At 49.2% G+C, this 25,777-nt stretch overlaps 1 protein-coding gene across 4 annotated transcripts; it reads right to left on the bottom strand.

The window, feature by feature from the left end:
• Positions 1-335: 335 nt before the first annotated feature.
• On the bottom strand, positions 336-24,682 carry SZRD1 (SUZ RNA binding domain containing 1). 4 transcript variants are annotated; one of them, XM_045804284.2, is made up of 4 exons: positions 24,527-24,635; positions 6,762-6,811; positions 4,766-5,017; positions 336-3,567 (listed from the first exon to the last, which is right to left on the bottom strand). In XM_045804284.2, exons 1-4 carry the CDS (start codon positions 24,575-24,577, stop codon positions 3,465-3,467), a joined length of 456 nt encoding a protein of 151 aa, XP_045660240.1. In that variant the 5' UTR covers positions 24,578-24,635; the 3' UTR covers positions 336-3,464. The 4 variants fall into 4 exon arrangements, with proteins under 4 accessions (XP_045660240.1, XP_045660239.1, XP_087714681.1 ...); XM_045804283.2 differs by having other exon boundaries at positions 4,766-5,020; XM_087858555.1 differs by lacking the exon at positions 6,762-6,811 and having other exon boundaries at positions 336-3,594; positions 24,527-24,682.
• Positions 24,683-25,777: the final 1,095 nt, after the last annotated feature.

A 25,777-nucleotide genomic window follows, 5' to 3' on the forward strand; every position in this document is an offset into this window, starting at 1 on the left:
TGTCTCCCCCAAGAGCAGAGGGCATCTCTCTCCACTTGCTAGAAGGTAATGGTGAGAAAGATTCTGGGCCCTAAAAGGGGCAGACAGACCCTACAAAAGGGAAGGAGGGGTCTTAGCCATGCTGTCGCCGAGAGAGAGCCCCAGGGCCTGTGGGGGCCCTTCTCTTGGAACCTAGGGGTGTGTGGGTCTTTGCCCCCCAACCCACTCACCACCCAAGGCCTATTTCTCTAACAAAGAGAGAGCCCCTCCCTGAGCAGAGGTAGCCCCCCCAGTGGTTAAACAAGCGGGCACAGCAAGAGGTTAGGAGGCCAGGGACTGAAATGAGGACAAGGCTCTGACAAGTTTAAAACATGTATTTAAAATACAATTTATAAAATGCTTAATCTGCCGACTCAGGAGCCCGCGGTGCGGGGTGGGGTGGGGTAGGCAGCTGCCCGCTAGACCAGCAGAGCAGGACTGCAGGGGTGCGGCCCTCCCTCCCATGCCCTTCTGTTCAGACACCCAAGGGGCCCATGTGCACCCCTGGGATCACACGACCAGAAAACAGGACCCCAGAGGTTTCCAGAGTCTCTGCTTACCAGGGAGGCTGGGGCAGCCCTGCCGGCCCATCCCTGAGCAGAGCATCCCCACATGGGGCAGAGCAGGGTATGGCTGGGCTGGACAGGGCGGGGCGGGGCAGTGGGCTCTGGAAGGGGCTGATGGTAGCAGATAGGGTGTTGCCTCCTGCCTGCAGGTGGGGAGCACCCTGATTGAGTGGGCTGAGAAGGGTTGGTCACCAGGCCTGGACCCCCAGCTCCTTTGGTTATAGGCTGACATCAGAGTAGTGGCTCATGGGAAGCGGTTAGCTGGAAGGTCTGAGGCCTGGCTCATGGGGTCAGGGAGGAGCTGGGGGAAGGGGACAGTACCATGAAGGCAGATAAAGGGGCAGCAGCCTCAGGTTTCTGCCCCCCCCCCCTTGGGGTTTTCCAAGCCAAAGCCTGCAGCTTACTTAAAAAAAAAAAAAAAGAAGAAGCACTTAAGGAAAGTTACAGACAACTACCAAAAAAAAAAAAAAAAAAAAAAAAAAAAAAAAAAAAACCAACAAACAAAAAGAAACCCCACACACACAAAATCCAAACCATTCTCCCATCTCCCCTCCCGCCTCCCCCCAACACAATACAGTTCCTTGTTTTCATTTCTTTCTTTCTTTTTAAGATTTTGCCTGCCACCTCTCCATCTGGGAAGCCAAGGGCACAACTGCTGGTGGGTGGCGGCAGGCACACATCGGGCAGAGCCCCATCTTTGGCCAGAGGGAGGTGGGAACACCAGTACCTACTACATCCTCAATCCACAGACACCCGTCAGCCGGCCTTCCCTTCGGCTCCCTCTACGGGAGAGGGGGGCAAGAGCAGGTGGTCCTGATGGCTGAGCAATCGGCACTCCTGGCCGTGCCACCTGGCCTACCTCTGTACCCTTCTCCAACTGCAAGGACAGTCTCATCTCGGGCCAGAAACCACTACTACATGAGGGCTGGACACTGTACATCTAGGAGGAGGAAACTTGGTGAGGGCAGTGGAACTATGACGACAGCAGCCAACCTTCTCCCTGGCCCACTCCTGGGGGTCATCCCCCTCACAACAGCCCGTGGGCACAACCCAACAGCCTGGGGCTTCTTCACGCCAAAGCTCTGTTCCAGCTCTGCACACGCACGCTTTCCCGGCTGCTCACGGTCGGAAGGCTGTGCTATGGACTAGCTGCTGATTCAGCTGGCAGCTGGCCCTTCCTCCGCAGCGGGAGATGCAGCGGGACGTGGCTTGCTGGGCCTGGCCTACATTCCCACGGGGCAAGGCTGAGAGCCTGGTGAACCAGAGGTGGAGTGAGCCTGCAAATCCTAGCTTGTCACCTTGGCCACCACAAGCTGCTCTAATCACAAAACATCCTGTCACCCACTCCCAAACTCATCCGCTGAGTGGGGAGGCTATCTGGCTGGCTGAGGGATAAGGCGCAGTGCAACGGAAGAGACCAGAAAGCCTGAGAGGACCCCGATTGTACACACACACACACACACACACACACAGCTGCTCTGGGCAGTTGCCCTTAGCCTCTTCCACCTTAAAGAGCCAAAGCAAATCTCTAGGCTCTAGGGACAGAGGGGAAACCGCCTTCACTCCAGGCCCTCGCTCTGGAAAAATGGGTGAAGGGTAGCCTGGGTCTGTGGGGAACCAGTCACCAGCAATATTGCAATGCACAGCTTGCCTTTCCCCAGATGTATTCAGAATGGTCAGCTCCCAAGACAGCGATTTCACAAACGAAATGTACCGGGCGTGGTCACCGAGCTGGTGCCATCCAGAGAGACAGTGCCCCACAGACCCTTAGAGTTCAAGCCTTGCTGCAGTGGGAAGATCTAGCTACCTTCTGAGCACGCTGGGCAGGAGGCTCAAGGTCCCGGAGCCACTCTCTCCAGGCTCTCCTCGGGCTAAGAGCAAAACACTGAGCAAGTCTCACATCCCTTACTTCCGAGCCCGGAGTGCATCTTCACTCCCTGCTCTCTTCTAGAAGGAGCAAGCCTGGCTGGCAGGGAACCACCCTGAGGGGTATGGGAAGGGGAAGTCTATTCACTTTCCCTATCTCCCAAAATACTAGAGGTGGGGTTGGCACCCTCCCCAGGCTCTCTGAGCCTGCAGAGCTAGCTCAGTCTCCAGGTAGGGCCAAGACGCCCTGGGACTTAGCTGAGGGAGGGAGGTATAGGCATGGGGTGCTCATCTGTCCTGGGGGCTGCAGAGCCCTGCCCCTTTTCTGGGCGGCAGTAGGAATACAGAAGCTAAGCTCACCAAAGTCCTATTGGTTAATGTTTCTAGTGAATTTCCCAGAAACATTTTTAAGTAGACTACCAAACTACCCTTTCTCAATTAAAAATTCATTAAACTGCTAAAACCCCTCCCATGCACTTTTTCTTGCAAATCAGGTATTTGTATAAACAAACAAAAACAGGAAGGAGAAAAAAAAAGAAAGGTTATTTTCAAATGGAACTTGCTTTTAAGTGATGAAGACATGCACTTGCGGGTGGGTGGACGGGAGTTCTCATCTGTGTTTTGAAATCCCAAATTAATGAGCATGATAAACTGTTATTGCTGGCACTGGCTTTACCCCAAGTGGCCAAGTGGCACTGTCTGACTCTCTACTCTGAGTCCTTCGTGGGTCCCTCCAACCCTCCCCTGGCCCCCCACCCTTTCCCTTTCCATTGACTTGGGACAGCCCTTGTAGACGTGCCAATCACAGTGGGAAGAAGGGGGGAAGGAGGGAGGTCACAGTGCATGGGGTTCAAGGTCACAGTGGGCGGAGCAAAGGGGATCACAGTGCAAGTAAGTTAGGTCGTTCCCTCTGCTCAAGTCCAGCTGTCTGCCACGGCAGTGCGACCCGTGGCGGACGACCCAAGAGGCGGTGACGGCGGCGGCGGCAGCGGCAGCATCCTTTCCCGCACGCATTTATCTGCGCTGTTTGAAGCCCTGTGACCCATCTGGACCCAAAGGCTGTCTGATCACATTATTGGGCTGCCTGCTGTCCTCGGGTTGGGAGATCCTGGTTGGCCTGGAGGGAAGAAGATCAGAGGGAGGCCTGAAAAAGGACATAAAAGAGGTCCCCAAATCTTAAAACCCAATCTTAAAACTGCAGCTAGGGCAGAAGGCAAAGCAGCTGTCAGCCAGCCCTGGTCCCCTCTCTGACAAGCGGACGCAGGGAATCTGCAAGTTGGGAAGCCCCCGTGGGCAGGTGGGGAAGGCGGTCTATGTTCACCTTGAGAACTGGCAGTGCTCTTCCCCTGAATCTAGAGGGCAGGGGGGAGCTCAATGGCCCATCTTGTCCAGAGGCAGTGACCACGGACAGCTCAGCCTCCACAGAACCATGTGGCGCAGACCCTTCAGGGTGTGGGGCAAAAGTAAAGACCCCTAACCAAGAGCTCAGCACAGGGACCAGGCACCGGCCACTGCTGCCCTCCTGCTTCTCTCCAAATCATGTGGTTAATGGTTGACTCATATGAATATGGAAGACTAAAAGGAAACAGACCTTTTCTAGTCTGCCAAGCGAAGGCATAGAGGAGAACGGGAATCTATAAAATTAATGAAGGGACAGGAAGAAGGTACATGGATTAGTTCAAGTCCCAGAATAGCAAGCCCAAGGAGGCCTCTCAAAGTCAGAAAGAGGCTATTTTAACAAATACTGCTTTAGCAGAGGTGACAAATTTACATAATGCAACCTCTAGGACTCCGGGGGGGGGGGGGAAGTGCTGGGAAAGAAAAAGGATTTAGAAAATTCACCAAACATCACAGAGAGCTATTATGAGATCCGGAAGATAGCATCTAAGCACTTCGTGGGGCACCATCCGCCGTGCCAGGCGGGGTTCTCAGAACACTGCACTCATTTATTTGCACAACGAGTTGACAAGGGAGGTACTATCGCTATCCCATTTCTCCCACAGATGAGGCTATGAGGGTACAGAGGTTAGGCTGCCGGAAGTGGAAGGAAATGGCAGATTCTGACTCAGGGTCTGTGCCGTCAACCTCTGTGCCACGCTGCCCAACACCCCCCCCCCCAACTGCACAGCCGTAAGCCACGACCTCAAAGCTTGCCGTCCTGAGCCAACGCAGCAGACCCTGAACTTGCCCGCCAGGTCGGGCTTGGCGGCGGACGCTGCCACGGTTCCAGACCCGATTCTACCTGCTTCTCACTACTCACCACCTCAAAGCGGCCTGGCAGAGTGGTCACTGGTCACCCTGCCAGCTACACTCACCTGTCGAGGATGGGTTTCTCTTGTTCCTCCTCAGGGCTGGCGCTGCCCAGGATCCGCTTCCGGGCCTCGGCGTACTCCGCCTCCCGCTGCGCTAGGGACTTGACAGGAAGGGCTGGCCTGCTGGTGGAGTTGGGGCTGCTGACCACACCGTTGCTGGTGGGCCTCTTGAGGATGCGGATCTGTGGAGGGGGCCCCGTGGGAAGGCTATCGTCCTGAATCACAATGGGCACTTTGGGAGGAGATTTGGATTTCCTGCTGACAAAGAGCAAATACAGCTTCACAAGTCCTACCCTTGACTATAGAGGCCCCCATCCATGTCCCTCACCGCCCCCATCTCTTTACCCTCCCTCCTCCTAATTCTATTCGTTATTCTCTGGCCTCTGACCAGACATCAAAACTCTCACTCCTCAAGAGGGGTTTCTCAAAAGGGCAACCTTGCCATAAGCTCACGTGCTCCTCAGACCTAACCCCAGGCAAAGGGGGGGGCTGGAACAGCACCTCATTCTGGGACTTCTACCCCCAGGTTCACAGTCACATCAACCACCGTTTGGCCCCTGTGGCAAAGCATTTTGTGCCCAGAATCCAGTGACGTCCGTTAAAAATCCCAACTTCCCTACACAGAGCAGAGTGTAACAGGCTGGTGTAGTGGGAGCCCCGGAGCTTAGGGCGTCAGCAAAGTGTTCACTCCAGCCATGGCCTTCCACCACATGTGCTCACACCAGCCAAACGCTACAAAGGAACCCACTCCGCCATCCCTGCCTGGCATCAAGACAGGATTTGCCAAACTGCCTCGGCCTTCTGGTAAGTGACCTGTGCCTCCCAGAGACAAACTACACCAGACAACTGGATCATCTCTTCAGAAGTTTCTGAGCAGAGACACCTCCCTCACCATGGCTCCCTGGGATGCTGGATGCGGCGGGGCTGGCGTAAAGGACGGCCCTAGAAACAGTGCTTGGCAGTGCTCGGAGTTCTCCGAGAAGCACTGTCCAAGGCTGGTGGATGTGCACACCGGGCAATGTGTCCACAAGGAGAGGTGGGAAACCACACAGGAAGGGAGAGAAACAAAAGCCACAGGGGAAAAAGGGATCCAGGCAGGAATGACGGCCTTTCAACAGCCACAAAGACCCTCCCCAGAGCAGCCCAAACTAGCTTCTCTTCAGAACCCAACAGCCTACGGGGGCCTGTTTTCAGAGCCACAGTTGTCAGGAGGGGAAGGGGCTGGAGGAACTCCGCTGCTGCAAGGGACTAGAACAAGTCCTGCGCGGGACAGGAATGGCGTGGCAAGGGGACTGTCACCGGACATCAGTGCAGTTGCCAAGACGAGCAGACAGACAAGGAGCCAGCAATCTGATCAGAGGCAGAGAGCCAGGAAACTAGCGGGCGGGCAGGGCACCCTGGCGTCCCCTGGGGAATGATAAGCAAGTCCAGAGAGGTCCTCTCCTCCTCCTCCCTTCACTATCCCTGTGGGAAGCCCACAGGTTACCTGAGTCCAGGCTGAGGTCAACTTTCACCTGCTCTGAAACCTGCTCTGCTGTCTGGGTGGGGGAAAATATCCTTAAAAGGTCTTCGAGAATTTTGGAGAATCCTCTCTTCCAGAACACCCCCATAATGCCCTCAGCCACAACGTCACGGAAGGCCCAGAGAAATCATCTGTACAACCTCTTAATGTCACAGAGAAAGAAACTGATGTCCAGAGGGGAAAACAACTTGTCCCAAACCTCAGAGCAACTGGAACAGAGCCAGGCCTAAAACCCAAGTTTTCTGACTTGTCACCTCCCCACTTTCCACCAGATCACCTCACACCGGGTACCCAATACGTTAGAAGGCAGATGTGACAGTCAAGCCTCACTCTCAAAGTCTCAAGCCACCACATCCTGGAAGGGTCATGCTCGGGAGCCTGCCCTGCTAACCCTAACGGCCACCTGGAGAACACCACTGACTGCCCAGCTCTCAAATGGCAGAGAGCATGAGCCCTCAGACCAGACAGCAGCCTTACCTCTCCTTTTGTGTGATCTTCAGTTTTTTTTCCAACCGTCTGTCTATTTCCTAGAGGAAAAAAATGTATATAAAAAGTGGAAAAAAATCTCTCTTAGATAAAAACTTACATCTTTATTTTCAGAGCTGAGGATGGTGTCCTCTGAGCAGGGACATGACTGTGCCCTTTGAGGTAACAGATGCAGACCTCCCTTTACTAGACTCGGGTTTGGAAACCTGACTCCCTGAGGGTTCATCTCCCTCCATCCCCCTGGCCACGGTGATAGTTCTAGACCTCATCATGCAGCTGGGTTCTTTGCCTAGCTCCTGACTAGTCTCCTGGTCTCCAATCTGCCCTTCACGGAGCCACTCAAATCAACTTTCTACACAAAAATCTGGCTGTGTCACTTCCCCACTGAAACCCCTTCAACTGCTTGCCAGATTAAGGCCAAGCTCCCAAGCGCGCCTCGCCCCGGCTTCCTGTATCTTCTGCGCCTGTTCCGCCTCACTGTGAAACTGAGCCGTTACTAAGCCCGAGAACCCAGCGTGCTGGTCCGCCTGCCCGCAACAGCCGCCCCTTGGCAAACTTCCGCTAACCCTGCGGACCCCACGCTGATGTCGGCCTTTGCGTGGTGAAGTCCTCCCTGGCCCGCACACAGTTCGTCACCTGCTTCTCAGACAGTAAGCTCTCCCTTTCCCCCCCTCCACGAGCACGGGTATCACATACTTCACAGCCTCTTCTCCCCACTGCTGCCGACTTGAACTCTGTCACTGGCACCCAGCCAAAGGTCTAGAACAAAACAGAAGCCTAACATCCGTGAGACTGGACGGCAGTGGGCCCTGGCTCTCGGCACCAGGAACTCTGTGGTGCTCCCACACCCGCACGCACAGGGGTCCAGACGCTGGACGGGGGAAGCTGGGCACAGACAAAGACCAAGCCTTCAGGCTCCTTGGCTGCCCCACTGTTTTCTCATACAAAATATCCCACTCGACTGTCCCCAGTGAGGACAAGACCATTCAGCTACTGGAGTAGGAAAAAGTGTATGAAAAATTATAGTATTTCTCTGATGAAAAGACCTGTAGCAGTGGTTCTCAACAGGAATGGTTTTGCCCACCAGGGGACACTTAGCAATGTCTGGAGATGTTTTTGGTTGTCCCTGCCAGAGGGGATGTGCTACTGGCAACTAACGGGTAGAGTCCAGGGATGCTATGCTGCGAAACTCCTGTAATGCACAGAACAGCCCCCACAGCAAAGAATCACCTAGCCCCAAATGTCAGTAGTGCTGACAATCCTGACCGACAGGATACGGGATTTTCAAAGGAGTCTAGAACTTGCAAAATGTTAAGAATCACTGCCGTAACTGCCAGTCAAGTCTTTGAAATTTGCCGAGATCCACCTCAAAGCTGAGTGGGCAGCCAGTTTTCGGGAATGTTCCAAATGTCCTGAAAATGACTATTCTACAGTTGATGAGTACAGTGCAAGCTGGTTAACTATAATGTTCAGAACCTCTACATTCTTACTCATTTGTTAGGTTTACTGACTAGGCAAAGAATCAAAGATTACTTTCTAGTAAATTACCCTGTTTATCATTATGAAATGATCTTCTTTGCCTTAAAATCTATCATTTAATATGAATAAAGCTGTGCCAGTTTTCTTTTGGTTAGTACTCCCCAGAATACGTTTCTCTTTTCCTTCTCATTTTTCCCTGTTCTTATTTTTGTCTCCTGTAAACAATATGAAGCCAGATTTCAATCCAGTCTGACACTGACATTCATTCTGATTGGTGCTGAGTTGTGTTTAACATTTTTTGTTTTTATGACCTGCCCAACATATAGTTAGGGGCAAGCACAACGGACTGTATTCTGAGGGTCCCATCAACTCTGTGGAGGGGCTAGGAAGCCACCAGATGGAAGACCTCTCACTCAAGCTTAGGACACAGCCTGGCACTCAGCGACTATTGGATGACTGACTGGCAAAGGTGCACCGAGAGCATGGGAATGACCTGGATGGTTTCTGGGAACTGACAGACTAGAGAATCTAGGCCCACGTCACTGTCTGTATCAGAATTGTAATTCTTCTAAATTTTTGTATCAATATCAGTGTTACGGCCCGAGTAGATACTACGTCTCACATTAGTCGAAAGCCTGTTACCATGGAAGGGCTTTTCAAGGCTTTCCACAAATAACAGTTTTAAAGCTCCACACTGTATCATTTTGTTCCCATCTGAAAACGACACTTCCTACTCACGTTTCTCCATCATAAACGCAAGGTTTAACATCTGTGGGATCTGGAGGCCCTCAAAGAGGGTCGGAACCAAATGCCTCCACGGGCCAGGCGAGTAACCCAAACTCCTTTTGCAAGGGAGCACAGCGGGGAACTGAAGGGGCTGCGAGGCACCAAAGGGCACTGGCCCTGCCTACAGACAGGCGGCAGAGCCTTGGCTGACACGGCCAGAGCTGCTATTTTAGGAAAAAACAAATTCAAGATTTTTACGGGAAAGCGCTACATTTTTAAACTTTATTACATGAACTCTCACTTTCATATCACTATGACAGCCAAATAAGGCAAATACGCAAATGAGTCAATTTTTTTTTTTTTAATTGTGGTAAAATATACATTACTTTAGCTGAATGTGAGAAGTTCCATCCAGGTTTCTCTCGGGAGAGTAAACTGCTTCCTTCTTTCCGTAGGGCCTTAGGGAAGATAGAGAATTTGCCCAGGCCCAGCAAATGGAGGCTGGGCAGAAAAAAGCCCTTCAAGAGGTCATTGTGGACCATGTTTGAGTAAATGTGCCTCTGTCCCCAGATTAGACATACCTGACATATAATATAAATGGCTGGCTTTAAAAAAATGCCTTATGCCAATATAATGCTTTATGGCTGTCAGTATACTTCCCCCAGACACTCATTTTCTGTTCACACCACCCCTGTCTGATAGACAAAAGAGCTTTTACCCTCTTCTGTCAGATGAAGGAACGTGGCTCAGGGAGGTTAAGAAACAAACCCAACGTCACAAAGTAAACCACAGAGGCAGCCCAAGAACTAAGGCCTTTTGAGGCCCTCCCCGATGCCAGAGCAGCCCCACAACGGCTCAACCCCCCGGAGATGGTAAAGCCATGCGATCCTGATCTTCTCTTCCTCATACCCCCTGAATGCCACCCTGCTCCCTGGCACTCCCATCAAACACCATCACACCAGGGATGCTGGCTTCTCAGAGCTGAGCAGGAATTCTTCCATCAGATTAGAGAATGAGATATAAATCCAACAGCTTTGGGAGAAAGCTGATCCTGACTATGTCCAGATGGCCAGCTAGACACCAGTGTGCCCAGAGCTGGCCCTGCTAAGACGGAGCGCCCTGCCAGCAAATGGAGAGAGCACTGCAGCTCCCTCTGGAGTCTGTCCAGGTATCATGAGTCAGTCCATTCTCTTTTTGGACAAGGCCTTGCAATCGATCTGCTCTCAGTCTCGTGCTCTGAAGAGCTGCAACAAGCCAAAACTTTCCTACGGGTGCGCAAGGAGAATGTCTGTCTCCTCCAGAGATGCGACAGCCCAGTGGAATTAAACAGGCCTCAGAATGCTGTGTGAGGAAGCGTCCAGATGGGGGCCCCAACAAGAAACCTTATCACCTAAGGGCACCTTCTCTTTTCATAAGGATGAACGGAGCCCTGGTCCAAGGTCAAGACTTGGGTGTCAGAGGCCCAAACTCCACAAGTAGTGGAACAAACCCGTACGTAAGCTCATCACGCTACGACTTCTCGGAGCGACGAGGAGTCACCAGGACACAAGCAAGTGCTAGGGCATAAGCATATGAGACGTGAGGTGCTAAGAAAAGTTTGACTTCCCGTGACTTTTCCTGGAAAGGCTAGCTATTTTTGGTCAAGTAGCACTGAGCAGACTCCAGAAGATGACACCCCGTGCTGTTACGTGGCATGGTCTCCTCTTTGGGTCAAAACCTAAGCAAAAGCTCTGCTGCTACTAAGAGACACAGATATCACTTGCCCTGCGGGGCTACATCTCTACAAAAATGAGGTACACCCTTCGTGGTCTGAGAGAACAAGCAAAACCAGAAGGAAGGAGTGGAGGCAGGAGGTCATGAAGAACCATAGCGGGGAGCAAGGTAGCTCTGGACAGGGCCGGTCCCTTATGGGAGGTAAAGGAGAGGCCCCAGCCACGACGTGAATAAAGTCAGATGCAATGAAGCAACATCTGCAAATTCCACTGACCTAAGGAAGAAGCACAGCTTCACTGGCTGCTGATGCCCTTAACCTTGCAATGATTGTCTCCGTGAGACGCCACAGAAAGCTGAGGGATGGAGGCACATGAGGGGAAGAGCAGGGAAGGGGACATCCCAGCCTATTTTGTGACTCAGCCACCCTCTTCAAAAGGATCAGGGACAAAGAGGATAGGGATGAATCTGCAAGGGGAGGCAGATGAAAAGTAAGAGGTGGATGAGAAAGGAAAAAACAAAGGTGGGAAGCGGAGAGAAGAGGGAGAAAGGCCGAGGAGAGCAGTAACTGGGCTACTCTGGGCCTTGGAGCAAAGTACAAGTACAGCATCAGCACAGCTGCACTCTCAGACCTGCACATCCAAGAAACAGACTTTACCGGTTTACCTGGGGGTGATGAAGCCCTGGGGGACTGATTCCAGCTAGCCAAACTCACAAGAGACAGAGCGAATAAACCCAAATCCTGCTACACTGTGGGGGTGGAGGGGGCCTGCCCTCCTGCTGTCCGCCCCCAACACCCCAAAGGAGCAACGACCCTGCTCCACCGCTGCACCCCTCCTCCGATAACCAGAGTCCCTGATCACCAACCCAATCAGCACCAGTCCTAAGATTTCAAGGAATCTTGTATCAAATGGAGAGTCCTGGCTCCGAGTTAGGAAATAACCTCTTTTTATCAGCAGAAGTTACTATTTAAGTGACTCTTCTCAGATAATTTGCTTCTCTTTGTCAGTTTCCATTTCAGAAGATGACATTTTCTGATCTTCCTCTCAAATTCAAGGAATAATGACTGGTTTTGGACTCTTCGTGATCCACTATGTCCCACAGGCTCGTCTGGTCTCGTGCAGCTACCCCACATTGGGGGGCACACAACTGCAGACAGACACTGGGTGGAATCTAAAAAGACACAGGAACCCTGAGTACAGGGTTTCTCTCAGGATTGAAGCCTGACAGGTCCTGATGAACACAATGCCACCATTTCAGAAAAAAACCAGAGAAGGAGATGCTGGGAAGGAGAAGGCAGGCCTTCGTTCCAACACATCTGGCCCTGAACTCCCAGCACTGGCAAGAGTGCCAGGCTGGGCCTGATCTCTCTAAGTCTTGGGCAGGACCCCAGCATCCACTCCCCTGGCTAGAGGGCCTCCTGTGTCCCCAGCAAGGCACCTACGTCTCCCATATCACACATCCAGAGAAGATTCTGCCTATTCCTACAAGGCCCTAATTTCACTTAGGAGTGAAACACAAGAATTCACAGCTAGAGCCAGCAAAATCTGGTTTAAAACTATCAAGATACAAAGGTCTCTATACTTTTAGAGCACAGCACTGGCCATTTCAAGTCCAGACGTGTAATCCACAGAGACTTCTCCAAACCACTCCCCACACCAACTCTTGGTTTGTTGTGGTTTTTTTTTTCCAACTATTTTTATTTTTTCAAGATTTTATTTATTTGAGAGAGAGAGAGAGAGAGGGGAAATGAGCTGGGGGGAGGGGGCAGAGGGAGAGGCAGAAGCAGACTCCCCCACTAAGCAGGAAGCCTGATGTGGGGCTTGATCCCAAGAACCTGAGATCATGACCTGAGCTGAAGGCAGTAAATGCTTAACTTACTGAGCCACCCAGACAGCCACACACCAACTCTGTTCACTGCATGTTTTAGCCCTGCCTGCCTTGTCTCTGTCGGTGGCGTGGCAGTGCGTGACAGTGCTCATTCTACCACTGCCGGCTAACTCCAGGGAGGGAAGCCCCCAAAGTCTTACCACTCGGGTTTGCTTCTGAAGCAATGCTTCATTCAGCATCACCATCAGGTTCAAAACATTAACTCAACTCCGGGGCAAACACCATTGGCTAAGTTAAAAAAAAAAAAAAAAGCAAAAGGCGGGACGCCTGGCTGGCTCAGTCAGTGAGGCGTGCGACTCTTGATCTCCGAGTCCTAGGTTTGAATCCCATGCTGGGTAGAGAGATTACTTAAAAATAAAATCTTGAGGGGCACCTGGGTGGCTCAGTCAGTGAAGTGTCTGCCTTAGGCTCAGGTCATGATCGCAGGGACTGAGCCCTGCATCAGGCTCCCTGCTCAGCAGCTGCTTCTCCCTCTCCCTCCCCCCCGAACAGTGCTCTCACTCTCTCAAATAACTAACATCTTAAAAAAGAGAGATCTATTTAAAATAAATAAATAAAATCTTTAAAAGGCAGCGTTCAGAAATTGAGACACAAGACCATCAAGGCCATGAATTCACTGGCTGCCTTTTTAATACAGAGACATTAGTCTGTTGGAAGGTTCTATTTCCCACAAAACACTCCTCCATTCTGTTACTCCCATAGCAAGGAAAAAGATTCCACTTTAAGTGGGTTACTGTGGGGGCAAAGGATATAAAGTCCCTCCCTAAGGAAGTCTATGCTTTGCTAATGTAACTCAAAGGTGTCCTTCTGCTTCGCTGCGACAAAAAGCTGGAAACAAGCATTTGTGGGAAACCTACTCTAAGGAAGGAGATGTGCCAGATGCTGGTACCCCAGAGGTCAGGCAATTGCTGCTGAAGAGGAGAGCCCAGCCAGGAGGGAGAAGACAGAGAAGCAAACCACAGCTGCTGTATTAGCTGTACGAACAGTGTTTTGGGAAGAGAAATGGAGAGCGAGCAACCCTGCGATGAGGAGTCAGGGAAAATTGCAGAGACTTAAAGAACAAGAGTGTCAAGGAAAAGGGAGGGGTATAAAAAAATCGGGGCGAAAGACGGAAACATGAAGGAAAGGAAAAAAGAAAAGGGACCCCAAATAAGAGGTTTCCTAAACTGAAAACCTTCTGAGATTACTTGAGCTGCAGTAGGCAATGGTTTTTACTAGCTGGTATAACACTACTCAAAAAGCTGCGGCAGAGTCAGCTCTACTTCCCTGGGCCAGCAAGGTAAGAATGTGAAGAAACCAGGGGCACCAGAAAACCCTGAAGGGCTTTGGCGGAGTGTGTGTAAAGACAAAACAATTCTTACTCCCTTGGAAAGGAAAACTGCTTCCTGCTTTCCTTCCCAAGTTCACTGGGGCTTTCAGGATCTCTCCGCACCTGCCCAGGAAGAGGAAACCCTTTGGGCACACTCTCCAGCTACGCCCCTCAGTCCAGAAGCCACCACACACGGCCAGTCCCAACTGAGCTGTGCTGTAATCGCCAAATGCACAGCAGGTTTCCCAGGCCTAGTCCAAAAATAGTGTAAAATAGCTCATTAACCTGTTATCAGTATTGATTACACGCTGACATGATACTAACTGGAGTATACTGCATTACATTTAAAACATTAAAATTAGGGGCACCTGACTGACTCAGCAAGTGGAGCTGAAACTCTTGATCTCAGGGTCAAGCGTTTGAGCCAACCCCCCCCGCCGGCTCGGTGGGTGTAGAGATTTTAATACTTAAATGAATAAAACTTAAAAAAAACCCACGAAATATTAAAATTAATCCCACCCATTTCTTTTTACTTTTTAAATATGGCTTTGAGGAAGTTTGAAATTACATGTGTGGCTTGCATGATACTTCCTTGGACAACACTGCTTGAGATTTAATCTTAGAAGAGAATGTATCTCTCTCTGTGTTACACATTTACTCTTTAAGCAACTAGCAACTGAACGCCGTAGGGACCCAAAGGGCATGCTGTTTCCTGATGTGTAAAAACTACTCTGGTGGGGCCTGTCATTTTGGCATGACAGCAACTAGCACTTGCCCAGTGCCCAATGTTTGGCCCAGGCCCTGCTCTGAGTAACACTCACCACCTCAAGTCAAACTAGCTCTGAAACTGCTGTTGTCGGGGTCACGACGACCTCACTGCTGCCCAGTTCAACGGTGAGTTCTACATCTTCACCTCACTCAACCGCTCAGCATCATCCAACACTGCTCAAAACTCCTTCCTTAAAGCATGTTCTTTGTCTTTTCTTATTTTTATTTTCAGAGAGGGGGAAAGGGAGGGGCAGAGGGAGACAGAATCTCAAGCAGGCTCCACAGCAAACGTAGAGCCCGACACGGGGTTCAATCCCACAACTCTAAGATCATGACCTGAGCCGAAATCAAGAGTTGGACACTCAACTGACTGAGCCACCCAGGCGCCCCTCTTAAAGCATCTTCTATACGAGCCTCCCAGATCCCACCCTCCCAGCCTCCTCCTACCTCCCTGGTAGCTCCTTTCACACCCCATATTTGATTTCCTTTGCAACAGACAGGCTCCTCTTTCTCTTCAGACCCCCAGAGGTTGGAGAGTTTGCACCTCTCCTCTTCTGTAGCTCCGCTGGCTTATTCGGTGATCTCAACTAGTTCCAAAGCCTTTTTTTTTTTTTTTTAAGATTTTATTTATTTATTTATTTGTTTGTTTGTTTATTTATTTATTTGAGAGAGGGAGTAAGCATGAGTAGGGGGGAGAAGCAGAGTCCCCACTAAGCACGGAGCCCAACGCGGGATGTGATGGAATCATGACCCAAGCTGAAGGCAGATGCTTAACCGGCTGAGCCCCCCAGGCGACCCTCCACAGCTTTACAGACATTGATACACAACTGCTGACTTGACACGCCCACTTCAATTTCATCAGGGACCTAACCTCACCAGGTCCAAAACCAAACTCTTGATTTCATTCACTCACCCAAGCCTGCTTCTCCCACATTCCCTCCACTTAGCCCATCTCAGAAATCCCAGTCTTCTACCAGCTCAGGCCAAAGACTGGAGTCATCTCTGATGCCTCTTTCATACCCCACATCAGTAGAACTTGTTGATTCTACTTCCAAAACATGTCCTGAATTTTCTCAACACTTCTGCTCTGACCTCCCTGGTCCAAATTACCACAGCCCTTGAATGGACAGCTGTAGTAGCATTCTCATCAGTCTGTGTTTTACTCTCGTCCCTACAGTTTACACACAGCAGCCAGAATGATCCTTTAAAAAACCAAGTCAGCCTCTGCTCAACACCCTCACATGGCTTCCTATTTCAAGGTAATACCCACGATGGCCTACTAGTCTCTCTACAGGATCTGGCTCCCTGCTACCTCTGACCTCTCCTACCACTCTGAGCTACTATTAGCCCCCACTGTTCCTCAGATAAAACAGCAGGCTCCAGCCTCAGGACCTTTGTACTTGCAGTTCCCTCTGCCTGGAATGCACTTCCACCAGCTTCTGCACATCTGCCTTCTCACTTCCTTCAAGTCTCTCTGCCTATCTTTATGGAGAGGCCTTCTCTGACCTTCCCCCTTCCCAAAATGGCACTTCTGCCTGTCACTTTCTATGCTCCTTATCTGTTTTATTTTTCTTCATTGTGTATGTGTATAAAACATGGTTTTACTGTCCATCTTTGTCCACTAGAAAGCAAGTTTTATGAGAAGAAACTTCATTCACTACAGTTGCCCATAGTGCCTAAAATAGAACCCAACACATGAATTAATGAACCAATCTATGAAACAGGATTTTAGAGATATATTCCCATTCACAAATGATTTAGAAACTGATTCTGAGATGTTATGTAACCCGGCCATGGTTCCACTGCTAGTATGGAACGCAGCCTGAATTTGAAATGGGCCTATCTGGGTCCAAAGGCTGCAACACTATCCATTCTCTAAGTAAGACCTAAGGGGGGCGCCTGGGTGGCACAGCTGGTTGGGCATCCGACTCTTGGTTTTGGCTCAGGGCGTGATCTCAGGGTCGTGAGATCAAGACCCACCATCAGGCTCTACGCTCAGTGTGGAATCTGCTTCGGACTCTCCCTCTCCCTCTGCCCCTCCCCCCAACTTGTTCTCTCTCTCTCTCTCTCTCAAGTAAATAAATATTAAAAACAAAACAAAACAAAATAAGAGCTAAGGCTGTCATAGGCATTTCTCAGCAGTGGTGGTGGCCGCAGCATTCTCCAAGCGCCTGCCACGGTTCGTGTAAGGAAGGCACTGTGCCCTCCCCCTTCACCACCTCTCATACTCAGCACAATGATGTACAGCAGCCTTGCTACAGGCTCAGAGGTTAAATGACTTGCCTAAGACCACTCGACTGGTAAGTGACAAAACTGAACCCAAAATCTCAAGAGGAGGAAGCAAAAAGGGTCAGGAGCGTGGCTGGTGGGTGGCCACAGGAACTACTAAGGCAGGATAAAGGCTCACAGGGAACACCAACGTGCCTCCCCCGCATCCCAGGCCAGCTTAGTGCAAGCTCAGGGTTCCTAAAGGAGGACTATAGCAGTGGCAGATCACAAGGTCCAGACCTTAAATCTGTGAAGTACCCAAAAAGGAAGTAATTCTTCAGTAGAGAACAAGCCTTACAATTTAAATGTATCTCAAGCTGGATGGCCTCAGAAACTTGAGTTGCCATGTTGAGACACTGTTTCCTTCTGCTTCTAGTACCTCTTCAAAGGGGCTCCATGGGGGGGAATCCATACAACCCGTTCCTTTAAAGGTGCAGAACAGGCAGCAGTGGTAGTAATGGTGGTGCGCCCTGTCCTTGGAATAAAATAGTGGGTAGAATCTAACAGGGATCCCCTTTCTCCAAGTTTATTATTGCTTTTCCCTTACAACTTGTAGAGAAAACAGTGTATTAGTCCTCAGGCGCAGCAATAAAATAGACCCCTCAGCCAGTCTTAGAAATTTCCCACTCTACGCAGACTGAGGCCATACTGGAGTGGCTGGAGAGCTGGCGAGCAACACCCTCACGCTCGTGGCAACGGCACTCTCTGCTCTACCATCTGCCTTTGCATGACACCTCACTAAGTGCTTCACTCAGCTCTCACTGTCAGGCAAGGCAGATTTTAGTTATTTATTTACTTTTTTTTAAAAGATTTTATTTATTTATTTGACAGAGATAGGGACAGGCAGCGAGAGAGGGAACACAGGCAGGGGGAGTGGGAGAGGAAGAAGCAGGCTCACAGCGGAGGAGCCTGATGTGGGGTTCGATCCCATAACGCTGGGATCACGCCCTGAGCCGAAGGCAGACGCTTAACCGCTGTGCCACCCAGGTGCCCCTAGTTATTTATTTTTAAGATCGTATTTATTTATCAGAGAGAGTGCTCACTCACAAGCAGAGGGAGTGGCAGGCAGAGGGAGAAGCAGGCTCCCTGCTGAGCAAGAAGCCGGATGAGGGACTCTGATCCCAACATCCTGGAATCATGACCCCAGCCGAAGGGAGATGCTTAACCAACTGAGCCACCCAGGCACCCAAGGCAGATTTTATTAACCTAAGTTTACAAAAGAAGAAAATGAAGCTGAGAGAAAGACAGTCAGTGATTTGCCTAAAAACCAGACCGGGCACCTAAACCCTCAGCTTAGCCTTCCGACTTCTGTTATTATTGCCATGGACGGAGGAAGTGGGTCACTAATGGGCAGAAGTGACCTACTCTTTCTTCCTTTTATAAAGAAGACAGAAAGGCTCCTCTTCCGAAGGAAATATGCATTTGGACTCTGGGGAATGACACAAAGTCCTTCTTACCTCCCCTCTACACCACCACGAGGTTTTATCCGAACACCCAAGGGCACTGTCATCAAAGCAGGGGCAGCAAACACAATGCCTCCAGGGCCAAGCCAATAAAGCAAGCAGGACAGAACACAAGAGGTTACACAATACATAAAGGGGGGACTCCAGAGGAGAGGAGAGCAACCAAGACCCAAGTGAAGACATTTGAACTCAATATATAAAACACAATGTGCACCCCAAAAGAGTATAGAGGCTGAATTCCCAAGAGCTGCCAGTTTGCAACTACAGATACTGGGATCCTTAAGATAGTGAGCAGAGTAACGAAATCTTCTCAAGAGAGCTGAGGAAAACTTATTTATATGATTTCTTTTCACTTGGCCAGATGTGTCCCACTTATGATCAAGATTTCAACCAACATGCCACTTGCCGTCTTAGTGTTGCCACTGTTCTTAGTGTTACAACTGACAGCAGCATCGTCCTCTTGGCTCTTGAGAACCAAACGCTCGTTTCTCAGAGACAGGAAGTTTAGTACCTCATCAGCAGGCTACAGAGGCAGAAGGTCAATCCCAGGCGAAACAAATAACAATACCTCAAAGGAACTAGCAACTAAACATCCTACAGCACCTAACTGGTTAATTATCTGCGAAAAGCAAAGGTCAACAAACAGTCCAGAGCGCTAGCGTGGGCTCAGGATGCCAGCAACCAAGTGATTTCCTCTCCTGGACACTAGGAATAAAAACATCTCCACGTCACTAGGTCACGGAGACTGGGAAAATGAATGCACAAATCCACTCGGCCCAGACTGCAGTGACCCCTTAAGAAGCTATCTAAGAAGCCCTTCCCAAAGGGGCCTGTGAGATTTGGGAGTTTGCGGACTACAGTCAGAGTCCGCTCACTCGTGAGACGTGCAACCCGGTAGCAAAAACAGAGGTGACAGCTGGAGGATCACAAATGCCTATGTAAGCCAAGAAGGCCAGAACATGAGGGCTGGGAAGTTGGCCCTCAAGGCCTAGGAAGAGTGGTGGCAATCCTGACCTCTCCAGACTCAAGTCATAACTACCCCACACAATCTCATCTAAGGATCACAGCCCTGAAGAATGCAATTTCAACTGTACATATTATTCCTTTTAGAAAGGAATGACTGTTATTTCCTGTGTTCATTTTATAAGGGCAATAGTTTTGGGTGTGGGGAGGGGATGACTTACTAGGAGGGACATTCTGAAATGTCTTACCCGCAGGGATAAGATTCTCTATCTACAGAAGGACCGAGGTCAGGATTTGTTGCTAATTTCTGCGGTGGTGGGTCTTAAGCTCTATCTTCCCATCAAACATCCTGCACAGAGCTGAATGTTAAAGAGAAGGGTGCTTGGCAGAGGCTAGCAGTTAAAAACACTTCAGCAAGAGAAATCTCTATGGTTACTACTTAAAAAAAAAAAAATTCATTCTGTATTTTGGCCATAGCTATAAGTAGCTAAACTCAGTCTTCTCCTAGGAAACCAACAAGTCAGTAACTGTCCCAACAGAAAAAAAAAAAAAAAAAAAAAAAAAAATTCTATTTCTGTGGGGCAAGTGTGCAGGAAAGAACACACCATACCTTGTGAAGGCTTCTACCTGATACAGCCAGAAAGGGACATTACTGTGGGGAAGCCACTGCAGTATAAAGGTGGAAACTGGAAAGAAAGGGCTGGCCCCAAGAATACAGTTGAGTCATCAGATCGAGACAGCAGTGCCTTTTCTCTTTGTAGGAATTTACTGAAAGCTTCAGGAAGATACACTAAGTTCTCTTCTGTTGTGTAAGGAAAAGCAAGAAGGCCTGTGACTGCCTGAATTTCCAGCCCACAGCAACCATGGCAGCTCTCTCAAACACCCAGAGCATGCTGGGAACAGGCCCCCCATGCAGCCTCAATGAAAAGAGCTGAGAAGTTATAGTGAAAAGCTCATTATCCTACTTTCTTTGAAACCATAGTGAAACAGATCTTTTTCCAGAGTCGCAGGGACAGACTGCGGCATGATCATGGCTAACTGGCCAACTGCTTTATAGAAGCCTGAGATGAGCACAGCACAGTCCTTAGGACCCAATCTTCCCAGAAGGACTAGAATGGCTTAGAAATGGCTCCCTCAAGCATAGAACGCCGGGATTTGTGCTTTCTCATACCACAAGTCTTAAATGCCCTCTTTACTATAAGGATAGACACAGAAATCAGCACCAGGTAGCTCCAAAATAACAATCTGTTATTTGCTCACTACCCACAGCCACTGTAAATATTCCAGGATGACAGCAGTGACAGGAAGCGATGAGGACCTCAAAGTGAGGTAGAAGCCATGCTTTGGCGAGAATGGCCTCTTCTCTAAAGAATAAGAAGTTAATCAAAGTTCTTATCTCTTAAATTAAAATCTATGTCACTACTCGGCAAAAAAGGAAAAAAAAAAAAAAAAAAAGGCCCTTAAAGGCTTTTTCAGGACAAAGTCCAAGCTCCCCAGAACCAAGTACAGCGAAGCCCTTCCCAATCTGGCCCCTGCATACCTCTCTGGCCTCATCTCTTTCCATTCAGGCCTGCCAACCCCCTACCCTCCGGCCAGAAGGAAGTATTTGAGTATCTGTAGCTCTCCCAATGCAGCACATTCTTCTTCTGCTACCTATGTGCACGTTGGGCCTCCCACACCTGCCAGACTTAATACAACTTGATTCGAGTGGTCCTTTGAATCATCACCTTCTCTACAAGACGGTCTCTGATCCCAGCCCTGGTACCCCATCTATGCCTCTTCCAAAGAAAGTGCTGCCTTACCTGTTTGACTCCTCCACTAGACTGCGTCCAGTGCCTGGTACACAGTAAATATTCAGTGTTTACTGACACCTTCCTACAGTAGACTCGTATGCCACCCAGCATCGCTGATGGGGCATCCTTTAACTTAAGATACATTTTCTTTCAATTAGCTATATGACTTGCCCTTGCCAAAAACAAAAAGCAACTTCTGAGATGCAAAGAAATCAGAGAAGTTGCCAATGCATTATAATAACTACCAGTCCAATTCCATTTGTGTACCATCTATCTTCCCTTAGGATAAGATTAGCCCATTACCTACAAGATGGACTAGGTCTTGCCTTTTTTTTTTTTTTGGTCTAAACAAGTGAATGTATAAAGCTTCAAACTATCAGAAATTGAGCAAACTGTTGATCTGATTTTTCTTTCCTGGAGCACAAAGATGTCTTCCAATGACAAAATGCTCTATTTGTCCCCTGAAATGCACTGAAAGATGAAGGACAGAATTTGGAATTTGAATCAACATTAAATCAATTTATATTTTCATTTCTCCCAAAGGCAGTATATTTTTAAAGAAGCATTTCCTTAGTGGAATGTAAGCTATATTCCTTGAATTGTCCTTTGACTGGGGATGTAACTCCTTGGGAGGAAAAAGGCAAAAGGAACAATTCTATATTAGGTCAGTGTTGACCATACTCAAAGCAAAAAGCAGCCTATTTACAGAATATCTGAAGTGTTTCTCAAAGCTTTCCCCAAAATGATACGATAGGACTTGATATTGAGTATTTTGAAGATATGCAAGAAAAAATGACCTCAAATGTATTGACACATAAGACATTCCAGCATGATGTCAAAACTTTTTTGTGGTGCTGAGGGCAGAGATCACCAAAAGCCTCCACTTTCAAGGACCAGAACTACCTCCAGATTATATAAAGTTAGTGTTCATTTAGAAATGAGCCAACCCCCATTTGCTAGTCTTCTCACCATCCAGGTTGCTTCTTTGGAAAGGTGGGTACTTAACACCCATTACTATGTATCAGTTGGAAGACAGGATAAACAGAAGCTTAAGACTTTTACAGATACAACTGGCTACATTGGAAAGACATGTACAGTACATTGGTTTCCCAGTGATGTGGACATAGTGCTTCATTCCCTCCCTGGCTCCCCTCCTGCACATCTACAGAACTCTTTGTGAAATTCAAAAACAGAATCAAATTCAAGAGAGCCTTCAAATATAAGCCCAAAACAAACATACTAAAAAGGAAAGGTAATGCCCAACTCCCAAGTCTTCCCCAGGTCCCAGGCAGAGAGACAGCAAAATGCTACAGACTGAACCCTGCTTTGGAGTCAGATAGGCTTGGTGTCAAATACCAGCTCCTTACTTACTATCTGTGTGACCTTGAGCAAGACAGGTTACTCCCTAAACCTCAGTGTCCTTGTTTATAAAAGGACAGTAACTCTACAGGTCATTTCAACGGTTCAATTAAAAGATATAAAAGAAACGTGCATTTTGGTAGTTACCACTCATTACGTCAACAAGGCAAGGTCTGGGTTCCATCTCTGTACCTGGCACTTTTAAAGGATTTTACTGAAGTGTAGTACAAAGAATACTGAAAGCATCAGAAAGATCTAAGTTAAATCTTACATCCCTGGGGTTCATTCAGCTGTAAAATGTGGGACTGGGCTAGCTGATCCCTAAGTGAATTACACGTTCTGAAAAACAAAACTATCCCCAATTTCTATATCTTGCATTCATTCTTGTTTTCATTTTCTTCTTCTTTAACATGAAATACTCATGTCCCTTGTAAACAGGTGAGAAAAATCAAAGAAAGGCCAAGATGACTAAGCAACTTATCATCTGAGTCACTCAAATTGTAGGCCAGGCTTCTTTGCAGGAAGGTGTACATGAAGGGTGTCTGAATGATGCGCTCATGTTAGTGGTAGGCAATAAATGCCTGCACCCGGAAATTTTGCATTCTCTGGCACAAAGTCACTGCTAAGCACATTGCCTATCTAACACAGAGACACTAAAAAAATGTTTGTTGAATAAATACCCAAATGACACCTGTTGCTCTGTACAAAATCTTTCAATTGCTCTCCTTACTCAAGTCAAAATTCAAGAAAGATAGCCAGCACGTAAGAACTGTACCAAACACCTTCTGAACGGATTAATTCTTCAAAAGCCTAATTATGCTAAGTGGAAAAACATAAACACCGTGAAAGAAATGCTGAACCACCGGAAAAAACTTCGAAGCGAATCCAAGTTTCAACATTCCCGTAGAGATAAACCCCACTGCTGCAAGGGGCAATTTCTTGGCCTCTTCCAGCTCTAATGAGCACCCTCAAAGGCGCTTGGGGGGGGGGGGGGAAACCCAGCTCCAGTTCTACCCTGGTACACTCGGCTCGCCACGTCCCAGTCCCAAAACAAAAACCTTGAAGGTGGCTGTCACTCGAGCCAGCACTGAACAGACGCAAACACGGGGAGGACAAAAGGCCATCTCCCCATCTTCACGAGGGTCACCACAAAATCACAAACTCTGAGAAGACCCAAATTAATCACAAACCTAACAGAATTGGTTCCGGCTGTTCCAGGTTGGGATAAACTATTTTCCTACAGCTTCCAGGAGTCAAACAAAAACTCCAAAAACAAAATAGAACGGTCCATCCCCCCCCCCCCAGGAATGTGGAAACTTTACAAATCGCAAGCACTCTCCGAGACCTTCGCCCGGGGCTCAGATCGTTGGGTGGTTCCCCGGGGAAAGGGGCTGCCCGCCAGGCTTTCGGTTGTTCCGGCGGGGTCCCCGGGAGACCCGTCTGCAACGGGCTCTCAGAGTAAAACTGAAAGAGAAAAAACCCCCAGACTCGCCCACCGTGGCGGAAGGCGCAAAGCAATGGGGGATTTCAGCGCAGAGCGGAGGGGCCCAGAGACGACTCGATTTCCCCTCCTGCCTCCGCAGCTCTTCTCCGGAGCCGGGCATGCTGCCCCAGTCCGCGTACACCCCCCCCCCCACATGGTATGTCGCTCATCGGAGCACATGAACTTTAAAATGGTGACTCGGGCGGGGGGGACGGCGACAGGAGTGGAAGGGTCAGACAGTCCCGGGACGAGCGAGAAGGCGCGGGGGCCAGGAAAAGAGGCCTGGGTGGCGGGTGTGGAGCCCTGGGTGACGCGCACGTCGGGGGTACGGAGGGAGGCGCACCGGGCAAAGGTGGAGGGAGAAATGGAACGCGGCCCCTTTAAGAGGCCTTCACGGCGCTCAGGGACCGGGGGCCTCTCCTCCACCCCCGGCCCGGCGTGTGGGGCCCTTCCTTGGGGAGAACCATCCCCAGGCCCGCTCCCCGGAGGCTTCCCTCACACCAGGTCCCGCCCGGCCCTGCCCCGCGGCGGCGGCTCCTCCTTACCCCGCTGTCTGCCGCCTCCTCCCAGCTCTCAGCGACCTCCTCATCTTCCATCTTACTCGCCGCTTTCCCTCCTCCCCCACCCCCTCCCCGCGCCTGCGCCCTGAAGCGCGCCTCCGTCGCGGGCGCCGGCACGCAAGGCTTTACTCAATGGACCCCGCCCCTTGCCAAGCCCGGAAGAGGCACCAGGCCAGGGTCCACTATCATCGAGAAAGCCATCTTGGAAAAGGGCAGAGGAAGCAGAAAGCTGCCATTTTTCTTAAGGGCAACGTGTTATCTCTCTTAGTGAATGGGCGAGCCCCTGTGAAGTCATCGTCTTGAGTACGGAAAGTGTGTTCTTTGGAGCCATCTTTTCTAAGGGCAGGCAATTACTGAAAACTTTTTTTTTTTCAGGTGAGTCGTAATCTTTATAAACTGCAGATTACGTTTTTGTCAAAGTTCTGAAAACGTTTTATACCTCACCAGAAGATAAAAAATATCTGCTGATGCATAAGACATTTTATTATTTCTGTGTTAGGGTGGAAATTTTTACAGTTTTTCCTGCACATAAAGCAGTATTAGAAGCATCTGTTAACCCTCCTTTGTATCCTCAGTAAAAATATCGTTAGTTGATAATACTGGCCCCCGAGCTGGACAACCAGCACTGCTAAAGTTCTCCTGAGTCGGTAGTGACAGATACATACATTAACGTTTCCTTAAAAATTTACTTACGCGTCTTCCTAAACAGTATTCCTGTTTTATTTTCCTCCAGTACAGAGGTAGAGACCTTCAACTTTAAAGTTCGACTTCGGACACTTCCAACTCGAACAAGTTCCTGTGATCTTAGGAAGTTGCTTAAGGTGTCTGTGCCCCAGTTTCCCTGAGTGTACAGAAACAGAGCTAGTAGTAGTAGTAGCCGCGTCAGAGGTAGATGGTCAGAATTAAACTAGTTACTATGTGGAAAAGCATGAGATAGTGCTTGACCTGCAGTAAGACTTTCGAAGGTTAGCTATTATCATTACAGGGGTGTCTTGCCTCTTTAAGAAGACTTGAAATTCTCTAACCATCCGTTTTTTCCCAAAACACAAAAACAAGGGAAAAGTAAACACCATGTATTTTTATTCTCACTGATGTGTTCCTATAGGCCTCTTAGTATTAAAAGCCTGTCATTTGGTAGTGTTGCATTTAGCTGTTAAAATCAAATTATCTAACCTGAAATGTGTTTCTTCTCATGTTTTTAGCATGCCATTAATCTTCCTAAAGTAACAGCTTCCT

The sequence above is a fragment of the Ursus americanus genome, chromosome 33, assembly GCF_024610735.1.
Source record: "Ursus americanus isolate L20-20 chromosome 33, mUrsAme1.1.p, whole genome shotgun sequence".
NCBI classification, from domain to species: Eukaryota; Metazoa; Chordata; class Mammalia; order Carnivora; family Ursidae; genus Ursus; species Ursus americanus.

Coding starts and splice junctions, on each gene's coding strand:
- SZRD1 (XM_045804283.2), bottom strand. CDS start 24,577: ATGGAAGATGAGGAGGTCGCTGAGAGCTGGGAGGAGGCGGCAGACAGC. Junction 6,812..24,526: donor AGGAGGCGGCAGACAGCGGG/GTAAGGAGGAGC, acceptor TTTTTCCTCTAG/GAAATAGACAGACGGTTGGA. Junction 5,021..6,761: donor AAGATCACACAAAAGGAGAG/GTAAGGCTGCTG, acceptor GCTCTTTGTCAG/CAGGAAATCCAAATCTCCTC.